Here is a 26,279-nt window from a genome sequence, read left to right as displayed (position 1 = left end):
TTGAGACAGACGCTCACTTTTACCTGGTATTTCCTAATCTGTGTGTAGGCTGGCTGGCCAGCAGAGCCTTGGGGATCTGCTTGCCTTTGCCTCCCCGGCACCAAGATTATAAACAAGCACACAATATAACACACACACACACACACACACTTGACGTGGATTCTGGGGATTGAACTCAGGTCCTCAGGATTGTACAGCAAACATTTAACCATCTGAGCTATAACTCCAGTCCAAGGACTGGCATTATTGCAAGGTGGCCCTGCAGGGACACAGAGACAGACAGACAGACAGACAGACAGACAGACAGACATGTGAGGTAGAGCAGATGCTGAAGGAAGTGGCTTCCAGGTGAGGAGCAGAACAGCCTGGGGTGTAGGAAGGAGCCTCCCGGACCAGGAGAGACCACATTCTATTGCCTGAAGCCTCGTGGGTTGTGGCTGTTCACTGTGGCAGCCATAGAGACCACTGAAGTCCTGGATGGCTGCTCACACTGACTTTCCCTGCCCATGACTGTTTTTCAGGACTATTGTGACAACCTGGTTTGACTCCTTGCCCCGTGAGTCATTCCTGTATGACTGACAGATGATGGAGATCTGGGTGAAACTGATCCCGTCAGACATGTCCGTCTACCCTGGAGCTTGCACTGCCTAAGTCAGGTGAGTGGAATCCAATCCATCCCATGATGCTACGTGAGCCGGAAAGTCCTGGGAATCTTAATTCTTCTCCCTCTGAGGTTGGAGGGGAGCTGATGAAACAATTCCCACGGGCCTTTTGGTGACAAGAGTCACGCGTGAGTTCTTGGACCAAGTCCACAAATGTGCCACAGACAAAGAAGAGCTGGTAACATAGTGACTTGCAGAGATGAGGGGATGGGTGCTTCTCTGCCTTTAAAAAACAGGTCTGGGGCCGATGAGATGGTCCGATGGGTAGAGGTGTTTGCCGCCAACCTCGACCACCTGAATTTGAAACTTGGGAATTACACGGTAGTGGGAGAGAACCCACTCTGGCAAGTTGTTCTCTGACCTCCACACGTGCTCTGTGGGGTACACACACATCAAATGTGTTTTTTTTGTTGTTGTTGTTGTTGTTTTGTTTTTGTTTTTTGAGACAAGGTTTCTCTGTGTAGCTTTGCGCCTTTCCTGGATCTCGCTGGACCAGGCTGGCCTCGAACTCACAAAGATCCACCAGCTTCTGCCTCCCAAGTGCTGGGATTAAAGGCGTGCACCATTTTTTTTTTCTTTTTAAGTTTAGTATGTGTGTATGAGTATTTGAGTACTGCGTGCGTGCGTGCGTGCGTACATGCACAAGTGTGCAGGTCAAAGGTCAACCTCAGGGACTGGCCCTCACCTTCCTTGTTTGAAGCAGCCCCTGGTTTTCCTCGAGGCTACGTGCCTGGGAGTTTCTGGGGCTTTTCCTATCTTAGCCTCTCATCTCATCCCCGGAACAGTAGGGTTAGAAATGCGTGCTGTGCGTCCAGCTTTTACGTGGCTTCTGGGCATTCGAATTCTAGTCCCCAGACTTGCGGGACTTTACACGGAGCCACGTCTCCAGTCTTTGAGCATGTGCTAGTGTCACTGACAGTTCTGTGACCGTCACATCTAACCGGAATCTTCTATCCCAGGAGATGAACGCACTTATTACAGAGTTCATAGCTTAGGAGCGAGTCGGTTTGTCAGTGTCTCTTTTCGGCCATGGCAGGGACACATTATCATCCTTGGTGGTTTTGTACCACCAAGCACAGTAGCCTCAGGGACACTTGGCCAGATTTGTTTCAACTTCTTCAACCTTCTTCCGTCACCTCTGGGTACCGCTGGGATGTAGAGGATGCTCGTACCCCTCACCCCCCCCAACCCCACCCCCACACCCTCCAACCCAGTAAAGTGCATGTTGCTAACACAGGTCCCTGCTGCTTCCACGTCCTATACGTAGGGAGAGATAGTTACCTCTCCCCCATCCCTCTGGCCCCTCACTGCCCAGGGATGGTGTACTTCCTCTTAGCACTCTCTCTGAATCCTGGTGGCTCTTTAGTTTCCAGCTGACTCTTACAGCCTCCCCAGCTCTGTGGGGCTTTTCCAATCACTCCAGCCCATGCTACTCTCTCTCCCCGGGGGACCATCTGCTCCTTCACTAGCGCTTTATGGCCAACCATCTTGTCTTTTTCTTTCATCTCATTTTCTTTGGGTTATAAGTGCCCGCAGAGCAGAAATGCATCTTACGATGCTCCCTTTCCACTCCTGTGGGGCCAAGCATGCAAAGATGCCATCCAATAAATTCCAGCTGAATGGAAAAAAGCCAAATTATCAACTGATAGAAAGGCTAACACGAGACTCCCCCCCCTTTGAATAACAAGACATTTAGCAGCTACCCATTAGCTTAAGGAAGAACACAAATGACATCGATGTCTAGTCGTCTGGACTAGACGAAGCAGGTGACAAAATGTACTCACTCAGAATTCGTGCGAATCCAAAGTCACAAATCTTGATCATTCCTTGCTTGGTTATTAGGATGTTTTCGGGTTTTACGTCCCGATGAATACACTGAAAGATGATATTTGCTTAATTATCCGAGCCGTCAAAACGACAATGAGTCAACAACAGTGCCTATTTTATTTATTTATTTATTTATTTTTTAGGTTATTTTATTTTATTTTATTTTTATTTTTATTTTTATTTTTTTTGTTTTTCGAGACAGGGTTTCTCTGTGTAGCTTTGCGCCTCTCCTGGAACTCACTTGGTAGCCCAGGCTGGTCTCGAACTCACAGAGATCCGCCTGGCTCTGCCTCCCGAGTGCTGGGATTAAAGGTGTGCGCCACCACTGCCTGGCTAACAGTGCCTATTAATTTAGACGATGGGTAGCGTACAAAAGCTTCATTGCTTACAATTGAAAAACAAAAAGATGGCCTTCATTTCCCTAGAAAAATTTAAGTTGTCAATTTTCATGTACGAATCTTGTCAAGTGAAAGAAAAACTTTATCTAAATGTCAGTGTAAATATTATCAAAGATATGAAAACCATAATTGTTACACATGGAAACTGCGTCTATCTGGATCTTCGGAAGAAAGGAACACACATAATACAGTGAGTTTGTTCACTTTCTACTGTGCCTGTTTGAACCGTAATAGGAGATGGAGAAGTGTAAAGAATGGGAGACTCCAGGTGCCTTTAACAAGAATCACTGCTGTTCATGAACCACAGCTCAGGTTGAATAATGCCGATCTGAGAGGATAAAAAAAAAAAACAAAAACAAAAAACTAACAACTCAACAACACTGAGTTGCTAACATAGGAGCATGAGAAAATGAGCATATTTGGAAGAGAGTGTCATCTTGGGGGATGACATTTGTCTAGAAACTATATCCACCCTCCTAGTGAGAACGCTCAGCAGGTAAAGGAACTTACTCTGCATGCCTGGCAACCTGAGTTCCATCCTTGGAACTGTGTGACGGTGCAGGGGGAGAATCAGCATCACAGAACTGTTCTTCTCTGGCCTCCACATACACACTGTGGCATGCACCACCCCCATCGTGAACATATCCACAATGATTATCATACTCGGAAACTATTCAGTTTTTAATAGCGGCTATAGATTATTCAGGAGAAGTCTGGGGTATTTAAAGCTCGGGGTATAGGATATGTTCTTCCAAATGGAGATGCGATGTCAATTATGTTAAGCTCTAATCATAGTTTGGTTACACTCAGGTAGAAAGGCTGACTGGATAATCCATCCACCTAGCTATCTGGTTATTAAATAGATACTTGTTGAGCACCTTTTATATGAAAGGTCCATGCTAAGCCTGGAAGAGGCAAAAAGATGGGTCAGCCTTAGACACTTCATTAGTAATCTGTACCCAAGAGAGGGGCTTGGTGTACAGATCAAAAGCACAAACACTCGAGGTAAACTGTGTCTTCAAAAACCATAACAGGGCTGGAGAGATGGCTCAGCGGTTAGGAATACTGGTTGCTCTTCCAGAAGACCCAAGGTCAATTCCCAGCACTCACGTGGTGGCCTACAACCACGGTAACTCCAGTTCTAGGGGATCTGAGGCCTTTTTCTGGCCTTTCCAGGCACTAGGCATGCCCGTGGTGCACAGATATACACAGGCAAAAATACCCATAAAGAAAATTAAAAACTGCCTATTTCTATATGAGCTTTAGGTGAATGTTCCATTTCCTGGAGTATGGTGGAAAGCAACAGATTGATTCCATCCACCACCATCTTTTCTAAAAATCAGAAGGCACAAATTGCAGCATGAAGACTAGGATTATGTAGCTTGTGAACAGCCTCCCTTTCTGGCCATAGGAAATGAAGGTATTTGCTTTGTTCTAATGGAAACTTCAGTGGCTTTTGTAAACCTAAAGAGAGCCTCCCTAAGTACCGACATTCAGTTCCCTGATCTTGAATTTTCTTTTCCAGCGATCCTAGACTACCGTGGTCGACGTCTTGCTGGCATCAAAGCTGCCCATATGGTACACCGAATCGGTGTCTTGGCACTCTGAGTCCCCCACTCAGAAGGTCTAGAGATATTTTATAAAATCTCTCATTCTAGCAAAAGCACCAGGAGCCAATTGGAGTGAGCTCCCGCTGGCCCAAAATGGGCACAAAAATGACGGTAGGCATCACAAACACCCAATCGATAAGAGCCATGGATAACCCGAGACCACATGGCTCACTGAGGGAGGATGCTGAGACATGTATGTCTTCATCACTCTGAACAGTGACACGTGAAGGAAATCATCATGCATTTGCCTTATTTTCATTTGCTTATTTTTTTTGCAGTTCAGGGGATTGCAACTAGTGGGTGCTTTGCACATACAACCATGCATCCTACCAGTGGGCTATATCCCCAGGCTTAAAAGACTATTTATTTGCAGCACGGTGATTGAACACAGAGCCTCGGGCATGCTAGTCAAGTGCTCTACCAAGGAGCTCTACCCCAGCTCATACTTGTCTTCCTATATTTTACAGTAGCCAGAGTCCACGAGGGTAATCTACTTTCTATGCAGTTCCAACTACTATTAGTACCAGGTTATTTTTGAGGCAGGATCTCATGCTACGACCCAGGCTGTCCTCCTCCGATTCACGACCCTCCTGCCTTGGCATTCCCAGAACTGCCATCACAGGTGTGTACCACCATACCTGGCCGCAATCCCAAGGACAATGCAGAAGCGATAATAATACCCTTGGAAAACGACCATTTCTTCATCTTCAGGAATTCTGGATCCAGACAATAATGTGGAAACCATCAGGTGGAAAGATCCACAGGCAAACTGAAAATGGGGGCTGGGGAGGGGGGTTGAGGGACAATCAAACTAGTAACTCCCGAGCCTACCAACCAGGATGACCATCACCAAGGTCAGGATCACCCGACATTCGGCATCTCGTGATGTTGATACAGTAAGAAGCATGTGACGCTACACACCAAACATTGTTATCTAAAAACAACAACTATGAAACTAACCTGGAGCTGGGGAGATATCTCAGTGGGTTAGAGGGCTTGCTCTGCAAGCATTGGGACCTACTTGGGTCTGGATTCCCGACAAAAAGCAGGGCACGGCTGTCTGCACCTGTAATACCAGCACCGGGGGTGGAGATAGGCAGATCCTGGGAGGTTGCTGATGGGCTAGCCTAATGAAACCTGCAACCTTTTGATCTCAAGGCAGTAAGGCAAAACACAACAGGGAAAGACAATTAATGTCTTGCTTTGGCTTGAACTCCTGTATGTGTACACACACACACACACACACACACACACACACACACACCCCAAACCCTACAGTACGAACAAAGCCCAACCAAGTGCCGTGATGGGTCAGGCTATAGAAAAGATGGAAAATTATTCTAACCCAATTTAGACAGTTCTCGGAATCATTAGCTCTGGGGTGGAAGGAAAGAAACATTAAGCCCGCACAAACTTTGAATTCACAAGCTCTCTGTAGCTTGGTTCTCGTGGAAATGCGAGCAGGGCCGTGAGTGGTGAACTGTCTTTCCTTCCTTGTACAGCTCGCTGTGATCTGAGTCCTCTGGCTCGCTCTTTTCTCTCTATCTGAAGACTTGTTACGGAGAACTCCCTAACATTGGAAGGTGCTACTTACGTTATGTTTGTGGCAGAAGTTAAGGGCCTCAAGGGTTTGCCACAGCACGCTTTGGATGACTCCATCGGGAACGCTGGAGGGAAAGAACAAAAGTAGACATGAAAACTCCCGGGATGGGGCCCCGGGATGGGGTCCCGGGCTGGGAACGAGGGGGGGGGGCGCAGATGAGCTAAACATAGTCAAAGAGCAGAGCGCACGGGGTGGGGGTGGGGGCCTGGAATTGCTTTAAAAATTATCTACACGGTTCTTCTGCCTGCTTGTATGTTTGTGCACCACCAACATGCCTGGTGCCCTTGGAGGCCTGAAGAGGGTATCGGATCTCCTGGAACTGGAGTTACAGATGGTTATACGCAGTCATGTGAATGCTGGGGATCAAGCCCGGGTCCTCTGGAAGAGCAGCCTGTGCTCTTAACCACAGAGCCATCTCTCCAACCATGCTTTTTATAAAGTCTTTGTATATATATATATATATATATATATATATATATATATATATATATATAAATTATGTGTTTGTCTATGTCCATGTATGTGAGAGTGGACACACGTGCCATGGTGAACATGTAGAGGTCAAAGGGACGGTCTTCACCTTCTGCTTGGTTTGGGACAGGGTCTGTTCATTGCTAGTCACTGCATATGCCCAGCTAGCTGGCTCTGGAGCTTCCAGAGAGTCTCTTGTCTCTACCTCTCATTTTGCCTTGGGAACACTGGGGTTATGGATACACGCTACTGGGTCTTGTTTCATGTGGGTTCTGAGAATTCCAGTCCTCACATATGTGTAGCAAATGCTCGACCCATAGAGCCATTTCCCTAATTCAACTCCCCATTACAAACAAACAAACAGCCAGGCGGTGGTGGCGCACGCCTTTAATCCCAGCACTCGGGAGGCAGAGCCAGACGGATCTCTGTGAGTTCGAGGCCAGCCTGGGCTACCAAGTGAGTTCCAGGAAAAGGCACAAAGCTACACAGAGAAACCCTGTCTCGAAAAACCAACCAACCAACCAACCAACCAACCAACCAACCAAACAAACAAGCATGTTTACAGGCCTGTTCTCATGGCACAACCATTTCATCTCAGCACCCAAGAGGCATAGGCAGGAAGAGAGCTAGTTTGAAGCTAGCTTGGGCTACATAAAAAACAAGCAAAAAGCTAGGTATGGTAGTGTAATCCCACCACTCAGGAAGCTGAGGCTGGAGGCTCACCACAAGTTCAAGGCCAGCCTGGACTGCAGAATGAGACTCTGAAAAAAAAAATGAAACCATGTCTTGAGGACAGCCAGAGTTACATAACAGACTAATTCTGTCTCAAAAAGAAAACAACAAAAAATGAACTTTTTTTTTTTTTTTTTTTTTGAGACAGGGTTTTTCTCTGTGTAACAGTCCTGGCTGTCCTGAAACTTGCATTGTAGACCAGGCTGACCTCGAACTCACTGAGATCCACCTGCCTCTGCCTCCCAAGTGCTGGGAGTAAAGGTGTGCGCCACCACCACCCGGCTGAGAAAAGCCTTTTTAATGATAGGTATGTAATTTTATAGTTTTAAAATATCCATGAAATGATGTGTACTGCATGAAAAATTAACTTTCCAATGTCAGAATAATTGCATATATTTTAGGATGGCTGTACATTCAGGCACCTCTTGATTTTCTGTCTCTGTCTCTTTCTCTCTCCATTTATTTTCTGACCTTTAGTTTGAATAAATATGCTCACCGCTTTCAAATTTTAAAAGGTGTACACGATGTCTTATCCCTGACACTTGCTTGGCCACCCATCTATTCTTCCCAGTCCACCCCTGCCTCTTCCAGGAACATTTGATGTGCAGAGGTTTCAATGCTAACATGTACACGTGTGTTCCAGTAGCTGTAGGTGGAGCTCATCTGGGTGATGATGCTCGACGTCCACTAACAACAGTTGAACCAACCGTTCTATCGAGAAACGCTCCCAGGAGTTTTTGCGACTCTCCATCGATGACACATAAACACTACCTTCTTGCTATCTTGCTTGTTTTTTTTTTTTTAAATGTCTATTTATTTCCTTTTCGAGACAGGGTCTTACTGTGTAGCCTTGGCTGACCTGGAACTCACTCTGTAGACCAGGCTGGCCTCAAACTCACAGGGATCCACCAGCCTCTGCCTCCCAAGTGCTGGGATTAAAGGTGTGCACCACACCTGCCCAAGCTGGGTTTTTTTTTTTTTTTTAAATTATTAAATGAGGGAGAGGGAACATGGGCCAGGGTGCTCGTGTGGACGTCAGAACATAGCTTGCTGGAGTCAGTTCTCCCATCCTGTGGGTCCCAGTCCCATTGTCAGGTTTGGGGCCAAGGGATTCCTCTTCCTGGGCCATCTTGCCAGCCCCCCAACTTTCTTCTTAAGATCCATCCTGGAAGTTGGCTGTCTGGGGTCAGTGTTACATCTTGATCCTGCAGGAAAAACAGTCCTGGCGGGGTGGGGGTTGGGGGGGGGAGTGGCACATTTTTCCGGGGAAAACGGTAAGCTCGGAAGAGTCCCTCTAAACCTTTTGGTTGGAAACTAAAGCAGGCACTGGGTTGCTGTGGAACGGGGGCACAGCCTGTACGAGGGAGGGGTCCACACCCCACGAGGAGTCCAGAGAGAATAAAGGTCATCTAAGAACGGGAGGCTGTGAGCTCCCTGTCTCTGGAGGAATCAGCCTTCTGCGGGGGAGCATTGGCAAGTGTCCTTGGCTGGCTCTCACCGTCCCTGGGGAACTGAGGGGCCGGGCAGCTTTTGTCTGGGGACATTCGACTTCATGCCACCATCTCTGTGAGCCACAGCAACCACGTTCCATTCTCGGTGCCTCTGCGTTACTTACGTCACTGCCCTATGGCGCCTTCACATTTACATCCTGCCAAGCTACCCTCTCCAAGGAAGGCTGTACCCATCACACTCCCACCGAACATCTGTGCAGATACGTCTCCGTGTCCTCACCATTGTGCCAACACTTGGTTTTTGCCAACGTGATGCTTGCCTTTGGGTGGATAAAATGATATCTCATTTTGATATTTGGTCGTTCCTTATTTTTTAGTGATTAGTAATTTCCCATGATGGCACTGGGAATGTGGTCTGTCTAGTATGCCCAAAGTCCCGGCTTTGAGCCCAAGAACCTAATTAAAATCGGGCATGGAGAGGCACATCTGCAATCATAGCACTTGGAAGGTAGAGGCAGGAGGATCAGAGTTCAAAGTCATTCTCAGTTACATAGCAAGATGGAGGTTAGCCTGGCTGCATGAGGCTGCTTCAATTAAATAAACATATGTTCATTCACGTGATTACTGGGTGTTATGCTTCGTGTATTTCCATTTCGTGTCTTTTTATTCTTCTTTTCTTTATTCATTTGTGGAGTGTGCATCGTGTTTTTGCGTGTGCATGGGTGTGTGTGTGTGTGTGTACAGTGTGAACATGCACATGGCGGCCCGAGGCTGATGCTGGGAATCATCTTTGAGTTACCTTGAGGCAGGCAGTCTCAATCAAACCCAGAGTTCCCTGAGCCAGCTTGCTCTGGGGATCCCATCTTTGCCTTCTGATGCTGGAATTACAGGGAGGTTGGGGTGTTTCCACCGGTTTCTAGGGGTCTAAACTGATCCACAGGCTTGTGTTTCAAGTGCTTAACTGCTGAGCCATTTCCCAGCCCCACCATCTATCCTTTATCCTGTTTGGATTGGTCAGTCTGTCGTCATCATCATCATTACCTTCTTCTTCTTCTTCTTCTTCTTCTTCTTCTTCTTCTTCTTCTTCTTCTTCTTCTTCTTCTTCCTCCTCTTCTTCCCCCTCTTCTTCCTCTTCCTCCTCTTTCCTCCTCTTTCTTCCTTCTCCTCCTTTTTTAAAATAATTTATTTTTCTTACACGATTTCACACACACACACACACACACACACACACACACTCACTTAGATAGCCTGTGCCCGACCACCCTCACTTCCCTCCCTCTTCTTCCCAACACCTCCCCTCCTACTTCATCTTTTTTTTCTTTGGGGCCACTGTATTTCCAGGTTGCTAGCACTGGTCTCCAGACTCTCAGCATTCACCTGCTCCATGTACACCGCTCTGTTACAGAACTGCAGATCTTTTTCTCGGGGTGTGGCTCATCTTTCCAACTCTGTTGATGCATATGGGACTGCTATTTTCAGAAACCAGAGACGCAAAGGTTTAATTTTTATATTTAAAATCTTAAATTATATTTTAAGCTTCTTATTTTGTGTGCATGTGTGTACATATGTAAGTAGGTATGGAGACAACTTGAAGGAGTGAGCTCTCTCCTTCCGCCATCTGGATCCCTGGGCTTGAACTCAGGCCATCATTATGGCTGGCCCTCATGACAAGGTGCTTCCATGTGAGGCTGGTCTATTCAGCAAAATGAATGGAGGGGGCGATTTTCCTTAGAGCAGTTCCTTACCTTAGGTCATGATTATAGTAGCATGCTCTTGACAGTCAGGTATCTGGTGGCAACCTTTGACTCCAGACCTGATTATTAATATTATGAGAGACCTAATTCTCAGTATAAATCCTTTTCCAGATGAAATATCTACTTCTGTTTCCTGCACTGAGTTCTTTTTTTTTATAATTTTATCCTTGTCTACCTTTTCCTAGGCAAACCCAAGACAAAAACTTTTTTTTTTTTAATGAAATGCAAAGGTGACCATAGCCTCCTTGGCTGCTAAGAGGCAGACTGCTCAAGTTCAAATCCCACTCTGCTACTTGCTACTTTCATAAGTTATAACCTTAGAGAGTTATGGAAGCTTCTGTGTCGCCTGTGTGAACATGGAGTAACACAATTAAATTCACTGAGAAAGCTACCACCCAAACGCCTGGGTTTCACATCCACTTGTGTTTAGGAGATGAAGGTCTGAGGTCAGATGAAGCAGTAGTCATGACCATGACCCTGGCACGGTGACCAGAGGTCCCAAAGATAGAAGATGTTCTGGGGAGACAAAGACTAGGAGTGTGGGGAAATAGAATAAAAGGCTGAAGCAAGAAGCTGTAGGGTTCCACGGAACCTTCCAGAACCCGGGCCTTGCTCTAAATCCAAAGCCATCAAAAGGAATCAAGCAAGAAGTGATACAGTAGAGAGAGTGGATTTCTAGGGAGTAACGTGACTATGGGGAAGAGAATTAGGAAGCTGATCTAGCAGCCCAGGCCCTGTAGATAAGGGAGAGGGATGACTTCAGCCCTGGGGAGAGACGGGCACAGGCACTAGGCGGCTGTATCAACAGACACAGGATACCGGGCAGGCACCCAGGGACTCCAGGTGAGGGGAACTGGGAAGTAAGGCGGGTGCGAGGGTTCAGAAACGGTCGGAACCCTGACTGCTAACCTCGTTAATGAGAAGCCAAGCAGATTCAATAGGGGCTGTCACAGAGGATTTGCAAAGATTTCTTACTGGAATGTCGTGGCCCTGTCCAGTTAGCTCAGAGTCCAAGGGGCAGAGTCCACTGCGGGCCGAACACCATCCACCGGAGGTGAATCCCAGGGACCTTAGAGAGGAGACGGGGCTGTGGGGATGCAGATGGACAGCGCCAGGTCCAGACGGGGAGGGCACGCCAAGGCCGTTCTGCCACAAGCAGCAAGCAGCTTTCAACGCATCGCGGAGTGAAACAAAACCCTCCGTAGAAATCAGTCGCTGCTCCGTGTTTAACTGCTGTACTTTGGTCGAGCGTAAACACCAGTACTACGAGCAATACTGAAAAGCTTAAAGCGAAGATCAGTTGGCTCAGCTGGCTCGAGACTGAATGGGCATCACGTCCAGGCGACTTGAGCTCCCCAGCTCAGAAACTGCATCCTTGGTCACCGGAAGATGACGCTGACCTCACAGTTCGCTTGTGTGTGTTGTGCGAGGCATGTGTGTCTGTGCATATGCATGCCTATGTGTACATATTGTGCACGTGTTGAAGGATGGGGGCTGGTTTCCCGGCATCTTCTTCTGTCCACCTAATTATTCTATTTTAAAGCTTTATTTTATTTTCATTATTTTATACTTAAATGTTAATAAAATGACTTATTTTTATTTAAAATAAAATAACTTGTTTTGGGTTTTTTTTGCTTTGTTTTGTTTTGGGTTTTCAAGACAGAATTTCTCTGTGTAACAGCCCTAGCTGTCCTGGAACTCACTTTGTAGACCAGGCTGGCCTCAAACTCAAGAGATCTGCCTGCCTCTGCCTCCTGCATGCTAGGATTAAAGGTGTGTACCACCACTGCCTGGCTTTTTATTCAATTTCTTCTTTCTTTCTTTCTTTCTTTCTTTCTTTCTTTCTTTCTTTCTTTCTTTCTTTTTTCTTTTTTTTTTTCCGTGACAGGGTTTCTCTGTGTAATTTTGGCACCTGTCCTGGATCTTGCTTTGTAGACCAGGCTGGCCTTGAACTCACAGAGATCCACCTGGCTCTGCCTCCCGAGTCCTGGGATTAAAGGCGTGCATCACCACCACTGCCCGGCTTTATCCAATTTTTATGTGTGCATGTCTGTACTGGTTGGTTTTATGTCAACTTGACACAAGCTAGAGTCATCAGAGAGGAAGGAGCCTCGGTTGAGGAAATGCCTCCATGAGATCAAGCTGTAAGGAATTTTCTTAATTAGTGATCAATGGGGGAGGGCCCAGCCCATGGTGGGCGGTGCCATCCCTGGGCTGGTGGCCCTGGGTTCTATAAGAAAACAGCTTCAGCAAGCCATGAGGAGCAAGCCGGTAAGCAGCACCCCACCCCTCCATGGCCTCTGCATCAGCTCCTGCCTCCAGGTGCCTGCCCTGTGTGAGTTCCTGCCCTGACTTCCTTCAGTGATGAACAGCAATGCGCAAGTGTAAGCTGAATAAACCCTTTCCTCCCCAACTTGCTTTTTGGTCACGGTGTTTCATCACAGCAATAGAAACCCTAACTAAGACAGTGTCTGTGTGTATCTGCACTCAAGTGTGGTTGCCCATGGAGATGTCAGATCCCCTGGAACTGGAGTTACAGGCTGTTAAGAGCCACCTGACATGTGTGCTGGGAATTGAACTCAGATCCTTTGGAAGAGCCATATATGTTCTTAATGGCTGAGTCATCTCTCAGCCTATTATCTCTGTAGCCCTATCATTATTTTTGAGACAGGGTCTCTCACTGAACCTGGAGCTCACTGATTTGGATAGAGTAGCTGGCCAGTTCCAGGGATCTTCCTGTCTCAACTTTCCCAGCACCAAGATGACAGGTATGTGAATCCACTCTTACCCTTCTACATGGGATTAAGGGAAAGAGAAGATAAACATATCCTAGTGTACTTCCCAGGACTTCCCAGGAGAGAGTCATGTCTTGGCTCCCCAATTCTTTACTGTGGAAAATTAAGTCCATCCCAGTTCCATATAATGATGTTTGAATATTTGTAGTATTTTTGCCCTTATCGGAATATTTCCCTGATACATATTTCTCTAAGTGGAATTCTATGGTCAAAGTATGAAAACAGTTTGAAAAGTATTTATGCACATTGCCAGATGATCCACCTAGTTACAGTCTCTCTAGTTGGAGGAGGCCTGCACACCTGTTTGTTTGGGAGGGGGCTTCAGATTGAACCCCTGTGCCTTGCATGTGCCCGGCAAGGCCTTAGCTATATCACTAACCCTTCTTCAAACACTTGAGACAGGGTCTTGACTAAGTTGCTCAGGTTCACCTTGAACTTGTAATCCTCCTGTCTCAGCTTTTCGGGTATACCACAGCACTCAACTTAGTCAGTCTGAAAAATTATTAATTGTGGTAATAGTTTATGGAAATTCTTCTCTGGCTTTATTTGTGAAACTTTTTTTTTTTTAAACAAAATCGTTTACCATGTTCCCTTTTCCTTCTTTTAAAAAAATGTCTTGGTTTGTTCTAATTTTTTCAAGTTTCAAAAATATCCTATTGGCACATTCTGATTAGAATTTTGTGCTACGAAAAAAAAATGATGAGGCACTGGGCACACCTTTAATCTCAGCACTTGAGACACAGAGGCAGGTGGATCTCTGTGAGTTCGAGGCCAGCCTGGGCTACAGAGTGAGTTCCAGGACAGCCAGGGCTACACAGAGAAACCCTGTCTTGAAAAACCAAAAAAAGAAAAAAAATGAGGCAATGTCTATGCATTTATAGTAGGTATTTTCATCTAAAAACACATGCTCATTTAAATAAAATCCTTTAATCATTTCAGTCAGATGTGCAGCTGTCTTTTTTTCTTTTTTAAAGATTTTTTAAAAATGTCATGTGTGTGAATGTTTACCTACATGTACGTATGTGCAACATGTGCAGGGGGGGGGGATGGAAGAGGGCATCGGGTCCCCTGGAGCTGGAGTTCCGGTGGTTGTGAGCCACCATGCGGGTGCTGGGAACCGAACCTGGGTCCTCTGCAAGAGCTGCCAGTGCTCTTAACCACTGGACCATCTCTCCAGCCCCATATGTGCCTTTATGCTTTAACTTACTGGTGAGTTAGACGATTAGATTTCCTCTAACTGAATCGTGGTCCCTCCTTGAGGTCAGGTGATCCGGTGTGTGCTTTCCCGTCAAGCTACAGGGGGATTTAGACTCGCTGCCTATCTGTTCTCCTGGTTACACTTTATCCAGGTGAGCGGCCATGGCCCTTTGAGCACACCCAACGTGAAGCTGGAGGATGGTAGCCAGATGCATCAGGATGGACGGGTGGGGGTGGGGGTGGGGGTAAGGGGACGGGACTGGGGCTGGGATTTGAAATTGGCCATTGTCGACTGACTGGCCACAGAACCCCAGTGTCTCCGTCGCTTACCCGTTCGGGTTTCTCTCCAGCTCGTGTAACAGCGTGTGGTCACAGTACTCAAAAACCAGGTGCATCTTTCTCTTTCTTCTGAACACCTCGATGAGGTTCACAAGGTTTGGGTGTTTCAACTGCTGCCGAAAGAATCGAAATGCACACTCGAGTGATTGCATGTTTCCACTCACAGCTGCCCCCCAGACTCCCGTGACACCAGGAGAACAAGGTCCCTTTGATCATTCTATCTCTGGGCAGAAGTTTTTTGTTTTTGTTTTTTATATTGTGTGTGTTGGTGTAGATGTATATTTGTGGGGTGCAAATATGTGTGTGTGCACGCGCGCATGTGAGTGTGCATCAGGTTTCTTCTTTAATTTCTCTCCCCTTTAACCTTTTTATTACTAATTAATTAGTTAATTAATTAACATTTGTGTCTGGGTGCATGGGCGTGTACACACTCGTGGATGTTCAAGGTCACATGTATGGAGGTCAGAGGACAGCTTCCTACCACGGAAGTCCCGGGGATTGAACTCAGGCTGTCAGACTTGGCGGCAAGCGTCTTCACCTGCTGAGCTATCTTGCATCCCCTCTCCCTTTAATTTTTGAGACAGGGTCTCTCACTGAGCTGTGTCACTTACCCCGACTCAGACTGGCTGTCCAGCCAGTCCTAGGTGTCCTCCTGCCTCTGTCTTCCCAGAACTGGGGTTATAGACACATGCCATGGAGCACAGCCTTGTACATGGGGGCTGGGATCTGAACTGAGGTCCTCATGCTTGTACCGCAAGCGCTTTACCGGCTAAGCGATCTCTCCAGCCTCTTGTACAGAATTTTGTTACAGTGTTTCATAAAGTAAATTGCTCTCAGAGCCACAGGAACTTCAACATGGGATACATTTAAGATCTTGTAACAAGTCAATAAGGATGGTAGCTAAACTGTTTAAAACTCTCTGGCAAAGTGCAAACACTGCACTAATGTGAAACCGCTGTGCAGTGTATGAAAACTAGGAACACACAAGTCATAACACAAATGAAGAATTGAAGAAAAAGAATTATTATTCAAAAGACTTTAACATAATCAGTGCCTATGTACCTTACACATTATCATGGACTAAAAAAGCTTTATTTTCTTTTTAATTTGTGTGTGTGTGTGTGTGTGTGTGTGTGTGTGTGTGTGTGTGTGTACATGCATGTGAGTGCAGGTACTCAAAGAGTCCAGAAGAGGGCACCAGATGCCCTGGAGCTGGAGTTACAGGCAGTTGTGGACCACTTGATGTGGATGTTGGGAAACAAGCTTGGGTCATCTGCAACAGCAGTGTGTATTCTTAATCTGAGCCCATCTCTCCAGTCCCCCTTTACTATGAATGGAATGAAAATGTTCCTGGATTTAGATGCAGTCCGGTTTCTAGTGTTGGCTCTCAGCAATACCAGATCCCCGTGCTTAAGGTTTTGGTACACTTCTCGTCATAGAAGTCCCTCCAAGTTAATGCATTCAGGTAGTCTTTTCATTGCATTCTGTTCTGCCGTTTCCTCGCTCTGCTGTACAGAAGGCACATGTGTTGAATTCTGTTGCCACATGGAAATGGTTTAGAAAGCAGTCTTTGATATTTTCCTTTTCCCTTTTTGTTTTTCTGTGCAATATAATATTATATACATGCATTTTAAAAAAAAAGTGTTTTACGTGATGAGTGTTTTGCCTGTATATATGTACGTGCACTACTTGTATGCCTAGTACCCAAAGAGGCCAGAAGGCATCAGATCACCTGGAACTCGAGTTACAGATGGCTGTGGAACTAAACCCACATCCGCTGTAAGAGCAATAAGTGCTTTTAGCTGCTGAGCCATCTCTCCAGACCTTTGGTCAATATTTTAAACCAAAATGAAAATGCTGATCAAGTTAAAGAATCTATTCCAAGAGTGAATATAAAAATTTTAGTATAGAAGTCAATATAACAGGTAGAAACAAGAACAACTGTAGGCAGACAGGCGGTCGTGGTGCACGCCTTTAATCCCAGCACTCTGGAGGCAGAGGCAGGCATATCTCTGTGAGTTCAAGGCGAGTCTGGTCTACAGAACAAGCTCCAGGACAGGAACCAAAACTACACAGAGAAACCTTGTCTCGAAAAACAAAAAAAACCAGCTATAGGCAAACTAGCACACATGGCTACTCTGTCTATGCTGAGGGGGCCCAAATAGTTTAATGTACATGCCAGAAGACTGCCTGAGAGTGGTGGGGTATTTAGCTACACAGGAATCTGGGGCAAAAACTATAAACCTGGCCGGGCGGTGGTGGCGCATGCCTTTAATCCCAGCACTCGGGAGGCAGAGCCAGGCGGATCTCTGTGAGTTCGAGGCCAGCCTGGGCTACCAAGTGAGTTCCAGGAAAGGCGCAAAGCTATACAGAGAAACCCTGTCTTGAAAAGCCAAAAAAAAACCAAAAAAAAAAACAAAACAAAAAAAAAAAACAACAACTATAAACCTGGATGTCCCTGGGCAAACCAGGACATATGACCACCTCACCTATCTGTAACTCCTTTTCCTTGTTGTCTATCAGTAGAGAAATCAATTTTCCAACACACACACACACCCCGTTTTGTATATTATAGCAGTTCAATAAGTATTTTGCAGGCTCAGTAGAGAGTCTTAGGCACATTCAGAACTTTCCATTGCATGTCTGTAGATCTCTATCTGCAAGTGTGGCTCCATTAAAAAAAAAAAAATCTGCGCTGGAATGATGGCTCAGAAGTCCAGAGTGCTTCCTGCTCTTGCAGACAATTGAGTTTAGTTTCCAGCACCCACATTAGACGGCTCACAACCAACCACCTGTAACTCCAGCTTCAAGGGATCCCAGACCCTCTTCAGGCCTCACTAGGCACCTGAACACACACACACACACACACACACACACACACACACACACACTGTAAAACAACAAAATCACCCGACAACTGCTGCTTAATGGTTGAGGACGCGAGACCCATGATAAATGTGTCCAGAGCCCCCAAATCAATTTGCATTCTGTCAACTCCACTGGCAGAAAGAGGCGGTGGTCAAAGGGTGGCCGAGGGGTGGTTTCGCAAGAGCCAGGCTGCTTTGTGCTCTAGCAAAACCACAGTTTGGAAGCGGGACAGTTTTCCTGCCAGGTGGACAAGGGACGCACAGACACTGCAGCTCCACGCCGCCGGCCGCCGTGCCCAAGTTTAACCCGGGCAAACTGTCTGTGGGCAAGCCTGCGATCCACAGCGACTTTAGCTAGTGACGTTGACTTAGCCCGCTCTGTGGTTGCCTAAGGTGAAGCAGGTAGTGGGAGGAGGAGGAGGCCGCTGGAAGGTAAACAGGAGGAGGGTGTGAGCAAAATAAAAAAGGATGCGTTGGGGCTAGCAACGGAGCAACAACAAAACGCGGGAAAGCGGTTGTGAGCCATCACCAGACGCCTCACAGAACAACGCGTGGCTAATTTGCACGTTAAAGCGCATCCTCAGATCGGGGCAGTTTTAACTCGGAAATGATAAACAAGTAAGCAAAAACCTAGTATCGCCAGAGTAGCCTGGTTCACTCGCGCCCCCTGCTGGTCAAGCGGTAAGAACGACTCGTATTTTAAATCAAACTCTGTTTTAAACCAAACACTGCAATAGATTAGATGTGGGGGGCGGGAACTCCTGCACAAGATACTTGAAAAGGAGAAATAATGTAATTATTCACTTTTACAAGCTGAAATTCCAGGGGTTCCCACGGGCGTTCATGTTGGAGAAGCTCAACCTAGGTCTTACAGCTCTGAAAATGGAGGGATTTTTTTAGGTTAGGGAAACATTTCCTTTGAGAACATACGAAACTTCTACATCGAGTTCCCTCAGAGTAAAAGCAATGGTAACAAAAGAAAAAAAAATGTAGGGGGCTGGAGAGCGGTTCAGTGGTTAAGAACACTGACTGTTCTTCCAGAGGACCTGGGTTCAATTCCCAGCACCCACATGGCAGCTCACAACTGTCTGTAATTCCAGTTCCAGGAGACCCAACACCAACGCACATGAAATAAAAATTAAAAAAAAAGAAAGAAAGAAAGAAAGAAAATGTAAAAACCAGTGTACATGGCTGGGTGATGCTTAGCGGAGGCGGATCCATGTTGATCTCTACAGGGGCACTGGGGTCCTCTCTGTGCTGGGACGTGCTCAAGTAGTTTTGCTGGTTGGTTGGGAAAGTGTGTGGGGGCAATGTCCAGAAGATGGCCAGGTGGAGGGCAGTTGGTAAATAGTAGGGTCAGGACACTTAGGACAGAGTGGATGTTTCCCAATCAGGATGTGGTGGACCGAATGCCGAGTACTTCCATGTTTTAACCACCTACTGCTAGGCTCACACACATCAGATAAAAACCAAAGAGGCCAAAGTCCAACCCTATTTCCCAAGTTGCTGCTGATCCCCAGGAATTTCAGTCCAATGGAAAAGAAATCCGACTTTAAATTCTCGGTCGCTTTAGTGTGCCCCTTTCCACCGATGCCTTCGGGGGCGCAGACGTCCGCCCGCGGAGCACGTGACCTACCTTCAGCATCCGTATTTCTCTCAGTGCTATTTTCTTGACAACAGGATCGTCTTCGGATTCCACGAATTTTTTGATAGCCACCACTTGTCCAGACGACTTGTTTCTGCACTTGAAGACAACCCCGTAAGACCCTTCTCCAATCTTCGCCAGTTTTTCATACTTTTCCATTTCGGCGAGAGCGACTTCAGTTAGCGTCGTGATTGACGCACAGCGTCGCACCTAGAAAACAAGAGCGACTCTTGTTCATCGGGTTACCCGGGGACACAGTGTTCTCACAGTTCGTATATACGGACAGGTTGCCCGGGTTGCCGGCGGTTTATTTCCACCCTCTGGTTTTTTGCTTTCTTTGTGCAGTAGGAGTGCTATTTTGCAAGCACAGCTCTGTATTCGTCCAGCTACTGCAAGGCCTGCGGGGGTCATTGCTGATGACGGCTCAGTGCTGACCACAGGTCACGGGGGGAAGAACCTTTACTCAATCTATTGCTTTTATTATCCTCGAGGAAATGATTAAAATGCAAGGCTGTAAAGCGCAATGGAAGGGGAGGGACGTTCATACTCTTGAATACGGTGTTTGCCTTCCTAACTAACTCACCGGAACCCGCACCGCCAAGGGGAAGAATTTCGCAACAAGGCAGAGTACAAAGCTCTACACCTCCACCTGGTGGACAGAAGGAAGAAAACCGTGGTCGCCGAACAATGCGGATTTTCTCAGAACACCATTTCCTTAAAACGTTTGGGTTAAAGGGAGCGCCACCAGCGGATCTCTGTGAGTTCGAGGCCCGCCTAGTCTACAGCGCGAGCTCCAGGAAAGGTGCAAAGCTACACAGAGAAACCCTGTCTCGAAAAACAAAACAAAACAAAAAAGTTTGGGTTATACTTTATTATTATTATTATTGTGTGTATGTGATATGAATGTGAGATGTGCATGTGTGTGTAGGAAGTGGTCTATGTGGTATGGATGTGAGGGGTGTGTGTGTGTGTGTGTGTGTGTGTGTGTGTGTGTGTGTGTGTGTGACAGTCAGTCCACTCCTACCAAGTAGTCCTGAGGTTGTAACCCAGGTTGCCTTTTTAACCTGATCCATCCTGGTCAAGGTGCCATTTCTTGTTCTTAGCTTTTATTTGTATTGGGGTGACTGACCCATTTTACCCCCCCCAGAAAATAATAATAATCATACATCCGAAAGGAGGTAACTTCTTCTAATTCTTCCCCAATGGTTTCATATCCACAGGGATCTCTAAGAAAATACTGGCTCTCATTTTATTATCATTCCCATTGTTTATGCTTATAATTGCGACTAAACATTCAATGAGAGATAAGGCCAAAATGATTACATAAATCAGGGTAGGAAATTGATGCTATAACATTTGAAATTAGCCTAAAAAATTCCACCCCTTTATCTAGCAAAATCTTGTGTGCATAATTTAATAATGGTAATTGTAGGAGCGAGCACTGAGATAGCATTGCCTGCTTTCATACAGTCTGTATAAACACTCTGGTATTGTTTTATCCTAGATGAGAAACTGAAGCACGGTGGAGCTGGTATGGAATCAGAATCAGACTTTCAGGTTCCACAAGGTACAACTGAAACCACACTACCCCGCCTCTAGGCTAATTTGTAACAGTACACAATTTGAAGAACTGTTTTATTTAAGTCTTGGAAGTAATAATATTAAGTGGAGGAGCTAACCACTTCTAAAATTTCTCATGTTCCAAATAAATACACTTCAGACGATTATTAATATTGTCTTTTTCATCCAGAGGTTATCTCAATGGAGAGAGAAGTAATCGACCCTTACTTGCCACAATAAAAAAGTACACTAGGGGGCGCCTGTGTGGCTCAATTGGTAGCATGCTTGCCTAGCATGGCGGAAGCTCTGGGTTTGATGGTGCCATAGTGCTTACCTGTAATCCCAGCACTGGGGAGAGGCGGGATGATCAGAAAGCCCAGGGTCACCCTTAGCTACATAGTGAGCTCCAGGCAAGTCTGGGATACATGAGATTTTCTCTCAGAAGACACACACACACCCCAGTAGCCCTTGGGATGCTGAGGTGGGAAGATTATAAATCAAAGGCCAGTGTAGGCCACACAGTGAGACACTGTCTCAAAAAAGCAGAACAAAATTATATTATGGAAAATAACGTTTAGCTGGGTAAATGATTATTAGTCGTATAGTGTTTTTTAGAAAAATTTTTAAATAGTGGATTCAAATCCCCATTAAAGGGGGAAAATATCAACCCCACTTTAAAAAAAAAAAAAAACAAACAGCAGGGAAAATCCGCAACAGATTAGACCCTGGAAACTTTATTGATTATACTATATTGATTTACAGAAGTATCATTAACTTAAAAGTAGCATGTATATCTTTGTCTGGAAAGAGAAGAGAGTATAAAACACCCTTAGAAGGTTATGCGTATAGAATTTGATAGATTATTTCACCTAGTTTATAAGCACTACAGCTACATGTGAACATGATGCTAAGTTTAGTAATGAAACTGGGCGTTTTGTTGTTGTTTTTGGAGAACCTTGTATATTCAGTATCTTAGGCTGGCCTCAAACTCAGTACGTAGCTGAGGATGACGCTGAACTTCTAATTCTGTTTCACCCCCTTAAATGCTGGGATGACTGGTGTGCACCATGGTGCTGGTTTTTTAATTGTTCGGCTTTAGTCTAGGCATTATCTTCTTATTTCCTTCTAGGTACGTTATTCTGTTTAGTGATTGAATTATTTACATCCCCTTCTTTTGTTCAGAGGGTTTGTGGTTCATTGCTCCAGCTGATCAGATCTCTGTCACATCAACCAAACTTCTGACTGCCATCAAATAAAGCTCCAGCCGGGCGGTGGTGGTGGTGGTGGTGGTGGTGCACACCTTTAATCCCAGCACTCAGGAGGTAGAAGCAGGTGGATCTCTGGAAGTTTCTGGCCAGCCTGGTCTACAGAGCAAGTCCAGGCCAGTCAGGACTACAAAGTGAGATGTGTATCTCTCCCCCTCCCCCCAAAAAAGGTTCTAAACATAATTTCTCAGTATGATCTTTCCTTATGCAAGGAATCTGGAATGTATTTCAGCAGGAATTACTTAGAGGAGGAAGGCGTTGCACAAAGGACTTTATGGATCTAACTCCTGTTTCCTTAAGCCTATCAGTTTCTAGAAGCAGTAATTCCCGATCTCTTGCCTGGGCTCCAGGCCAACTCTCCAATGCACCATGAGCATCTACTCGACGCAGGGTCATCCTGACTCGGGTATGTTCTGAAGTGATACCTATTCTGCTCTCTGACCCCCTGCTCCTATTCGAGGCTCACAAGCACACTCCACATGACACCCCAATGACTCTCCAAGACACGAGATGGGAGGGAAGCTCAGAGGCGACCAAGGAGAAGGACGCTGCATAATGTGATCTCTTTGTAAATAACACACGAAGCACACAGAAACCGCCAGCATCCTGTGCACGACAACGGGCGTGCCCTCCACAAACGAATCATAAAGCAAAGCCCAGCTCTGGGAGAGTCATCTCTTGAAGCTTCTTTTCTAAGAGTTTGCACAGAGCCAAGGTGAGAGTAGGGTGTGGTCTGTAAGGAAGAGTGAAGAGGACAAAAAGGACCAGGAGAGACTCAAAGTCAAGTCCATGAACACTGACACCGGTAGGTGTAGCTATCACTCAGAAGAAAGATCTTAGGTCAGAAGATAAGAGAGATGGGAGAGGCATCCATTGGAGGCTGAAGAGGGAAGGACAAAGGGGTAAGTGGAGGCACAGGTGGGATTTTACAAGACACAGGAGAGCCTTGAAAGACAAGGACATACACATCCTCCTCTCAAGACTAACCTCATCTAAGACATCTAGTCTCCTCTTACAATGTTTAGTCTTTGGTAATGAAATCAGTTAATTATTACTCTGTGTGTGTGTGTGTGTGTGTGTGTGTGTGTGTGTGTATGCGTGCATGCATGTGTGTGTTCATGCTATGGCATGCCAGTGAAGGTCAGAGGACAGTGGTCAGGGTCTGTGGAGCCAGTTCTCTCTTTCCATCGTGGGTTCCGGGGATTGAACTCAGGTCTCCAGGCTTGTGCAGCAAGCTCCTCTATCTGCTGAGCCATTTCAATGCCCTAGACTTTCAAATGACAGGAGTTTCAGAAACGCCTGGGACAAAATCAGCAGCATCAGCACGTAAAGAATAAGATAACTAAAAAAAAAAAAAAAAAAAAAAAAAAAAAGTGAGACAGAGGAAAAAAAGGATTTTTTTTTTTTGGACAAAATAATGACTAAGTCTTTCTAAATTTAATGAAGAACATTGGTCTACACTTTCAAAAAGCTCAATACATTGCAAAAAGAAAAAGATACAGGTAGTGTAAAATGAGATCCATCCCTTCATCACAGGCACACTGCTGTAAACCACAGATCATCAAGAACCCAACAGAAGAGAGCCAGCTGGCTGAGGGCTGATGCCGCACCAGAAACTGCCCCCACAAAGGCTGGCCCTAAGAAAGATCAGCGAGACCAACGCACCTTGAGGGACCAAGAAACAAACAAGTTTCTCCTCCAGGCATCTTTAAAAGTTAAAGAGACTATAACAAATATGTTTATGGAGCCAAAGTGGTCAAGTTGGTTGGACAAATGCCTAGAAAGACAAAAGTACTCAAGAAGAAATAGAAAATCTGACTACATAGAAAGTGAATGAGTAAACAAATCTACCTACAAACAAAAGTCCAGGATGAGATGGCTCATAGATGGATTCGACCAAATATTCAAAGAATACAAGACAAATATTTCATAGCTCTTCCTAACTATTCCTAAAGAGAAAGAAATCTTTCTCAATTTGTTCTCCAGGGCCAGGATCATCATGGTAAGAAACCAGACAAAGAAACCACTGTACATATGAAAACACTCAACAAAATGTCTACCCAAACAACTACAGACACATATGAAAAGGATTTTATGACACCACCACATGGGGTTTACCTCAGAAATGCAAAGTTGGTTTAATATCTGAAAGTCAATAATGTAAAAAAAAAAAAAAAAGGTCATACAAATAGAAAAGACAAAATTCACAGGCTTATCTCAGTAGATATGGAAAAGACATTTGACAAACTCAATAGTTATCTATGAAAAGTATCTCAACAAATTAAGAATAGAAGGGATGGAACTTCAAGGGTATGAGTCTAAAACCTACCCAGTCAATGCCATTCTTAGTGATGAAACACTGGATGCTTTCTCTCAGGACTCAGAATACACACTGGTTCATCCTTTGTTTCTTCCTTTCTTTTTTCTTTTCTTTTCTTTCTTTCTTTCTTTTTTTTTAAGTCAAAGGCTCATTATGTATCCCTGGAACTCACAGAGATCCACCTGCCTACCTCCACCCCACTAGTGCTGGGATTAAAGGTGAGTGCGCTGCCACCTGCCCCTAGCTTTATCATTTATTTTTAATGATTTATTAGAAGTCCTTACCACTACAATGGCACAACTAAAGAAATTAAAAGTGTGTAAATTGGAAATGAAAAGCAAAGTTGCCATTACTGTATGTAGAAAGTGCTAAGAAATGGACAAACATTTATTACAGAACTAATGACCCAGTTTGCAATGCACTGGATGCAGGATCAGTATACAATACTGATATACAATGGTCAGCTGAATTTCTAGATTGCCAACCACTTGAAAATATAATGAAGAAAACAATTCTAATCCTGGTGATGTGAAAAATACTTAGAAATAAATTTAACAAGTGATGTTCAAGACTTACGCATTAAAAATTATGAAACATAACAGAAGAAATTAAAAGAAACCCCAAAACAAATGAAGAAAAATGTTAAGTTCACAGACGGAAAACTCAAGAGGATGTCAACTCTTAGGAAAGACATTTTGTTTTGTTTTTGGTTTGTGAGATAACGTTTTACTCTGTAGCCCAGTGTGGTCTCAAACTGTGGCAATCCTCCTGCCTCAGCTGCCCACCTAATAATTATAAGCATGAACTCCTGGCTGTCAATAGGCTTTTTGAAAAATAGAAGTTGATAAATTTGAAATTTATATGACAATGCTCAGGATTCTGAATAGCCACAATAAATACAAACTTCGGAGATTTATATTACCTGCACTCAAATTTTACTAATGCTACAATTTATTTTAATAAAGGTATAATAAATCAAGTGAGAGAGAGAGAGACATGGGCATAAAGACATATTATTAACTGGGCAGTGGTGGTGCATGCCTTTAATCCCAGCACTTAGGAAGCAGAGGCAGGCAGATCTCTGTGAGTTTGAGGTCTGCCTGGTCTACAGAATGAGTTCCTGGACAGCCAGGATTGTTACACAGAGAAAGCCTGTCTAGAAAAACAAAACAAAAGGAAAAAGACATATATATCCATGGAACATAGCACTGAGTCAAGAAGTAGCCTTTTATGTTTGCTTTAGTTTATCTTGTGATGCTATAATACCACACCTGAGACTGGATAATTTATAATGAATAGACATGTACTGACTTAAAGTTCTGGAGTCTGGGAAGTCCAGTATGAAGACACTGTCATTTTCTTGCTCTGTCAAATGATGGGAGGTGGGAAGCTAAGAGCAAAGGAGGGCAGAACTCATGCATTGATTAATAACTGTATGCATCCCACCCATGAGGCCTCAGGGCCTAATTACCTCTTGAAGGTCCCATCTCCCGACATGGCCAATGGTAATTACATTTCAACGTAAGTTTGGGAGCGTCACGGCAAGTTCAAGTTGCAGCTCTTGCTAATTGTCTTTCGATAACGGTGCCAAAGTGCTTCAGTGGGGACAGAAGCCTCTTCGGCAAATGATGTCAGGACAACTGAATAGCCATATGAAAGGAATAATAAATGGGCCTCCTGAGACAGTGACCTCATAGGGCATAGTGAGGTTCCACTTTTACTTGGGAGGCTGAGGGAGGAGGATTGAGAACTGGAGGCTAGCCTGGGTTATGTTGCAAGACCC

The 26,279-nt window shown here is 45.2% G+C and overlaps 1 protein-coding gene across 4 annotated transcripts in view; it reads right to left on the bottom strand.

Annotated features, from left to right (window-relative positions):
* Cdkl4 (cyclin dependent kinase like 4) overlaps positions 1-26,279 on the bottom strand; it is a 62,643-nt gene that overhangs the window by 33,220 nt on the left and 3,144 nt on the right. For 3 of the 4 annotated variants that reach the window (XM_059248483.1, XM_059248485.1, XM_059248486.1), the window contains exons 2-5: positions 19,343-19,561; positions 14,831-14,952; positions 6,092-6,164; positions 2,447-2,537 (exon numbers count right to left, since the gene is read on the bottom strand). In XM_059248483.1, coding sequence (XP_059104466.1) covers positions 2,447-2,537; positions 6,092-6,164; positions 14,831-14,952; positions 19,343-19,561 — 505 coding nt within the window. The remainder of the gene's footprint in view (positions 1-2,446; positions 2,538-6,091; positions 6,165-14,830; positions 14,953-19,342; positions 19,562-26,279) is intronic. The other variant, XM_059248484.1, reaches the window with a different exon arrangement.

Source organism: Peromyscus eremicus, chromosome 22 (genome assembly GCF_949786415.1).
Source record: "Peromyscus eremicus chromosome 22, PerEre_H2_v1, whole genome shotgun sequence".
NCBI classification, from domain to species: domain Eukaryota; kingdom Metazoa; phylum Chordata; class Mammalia; order Rodentia; family Cricetidae; genus Peromyscus; species Peromyscus eremicus.
The sequence above is the reverse complement of the archived record's forward strand: the minus strand, read 5'-3'. Positions and strand labels throughout refer to the sequence as shown.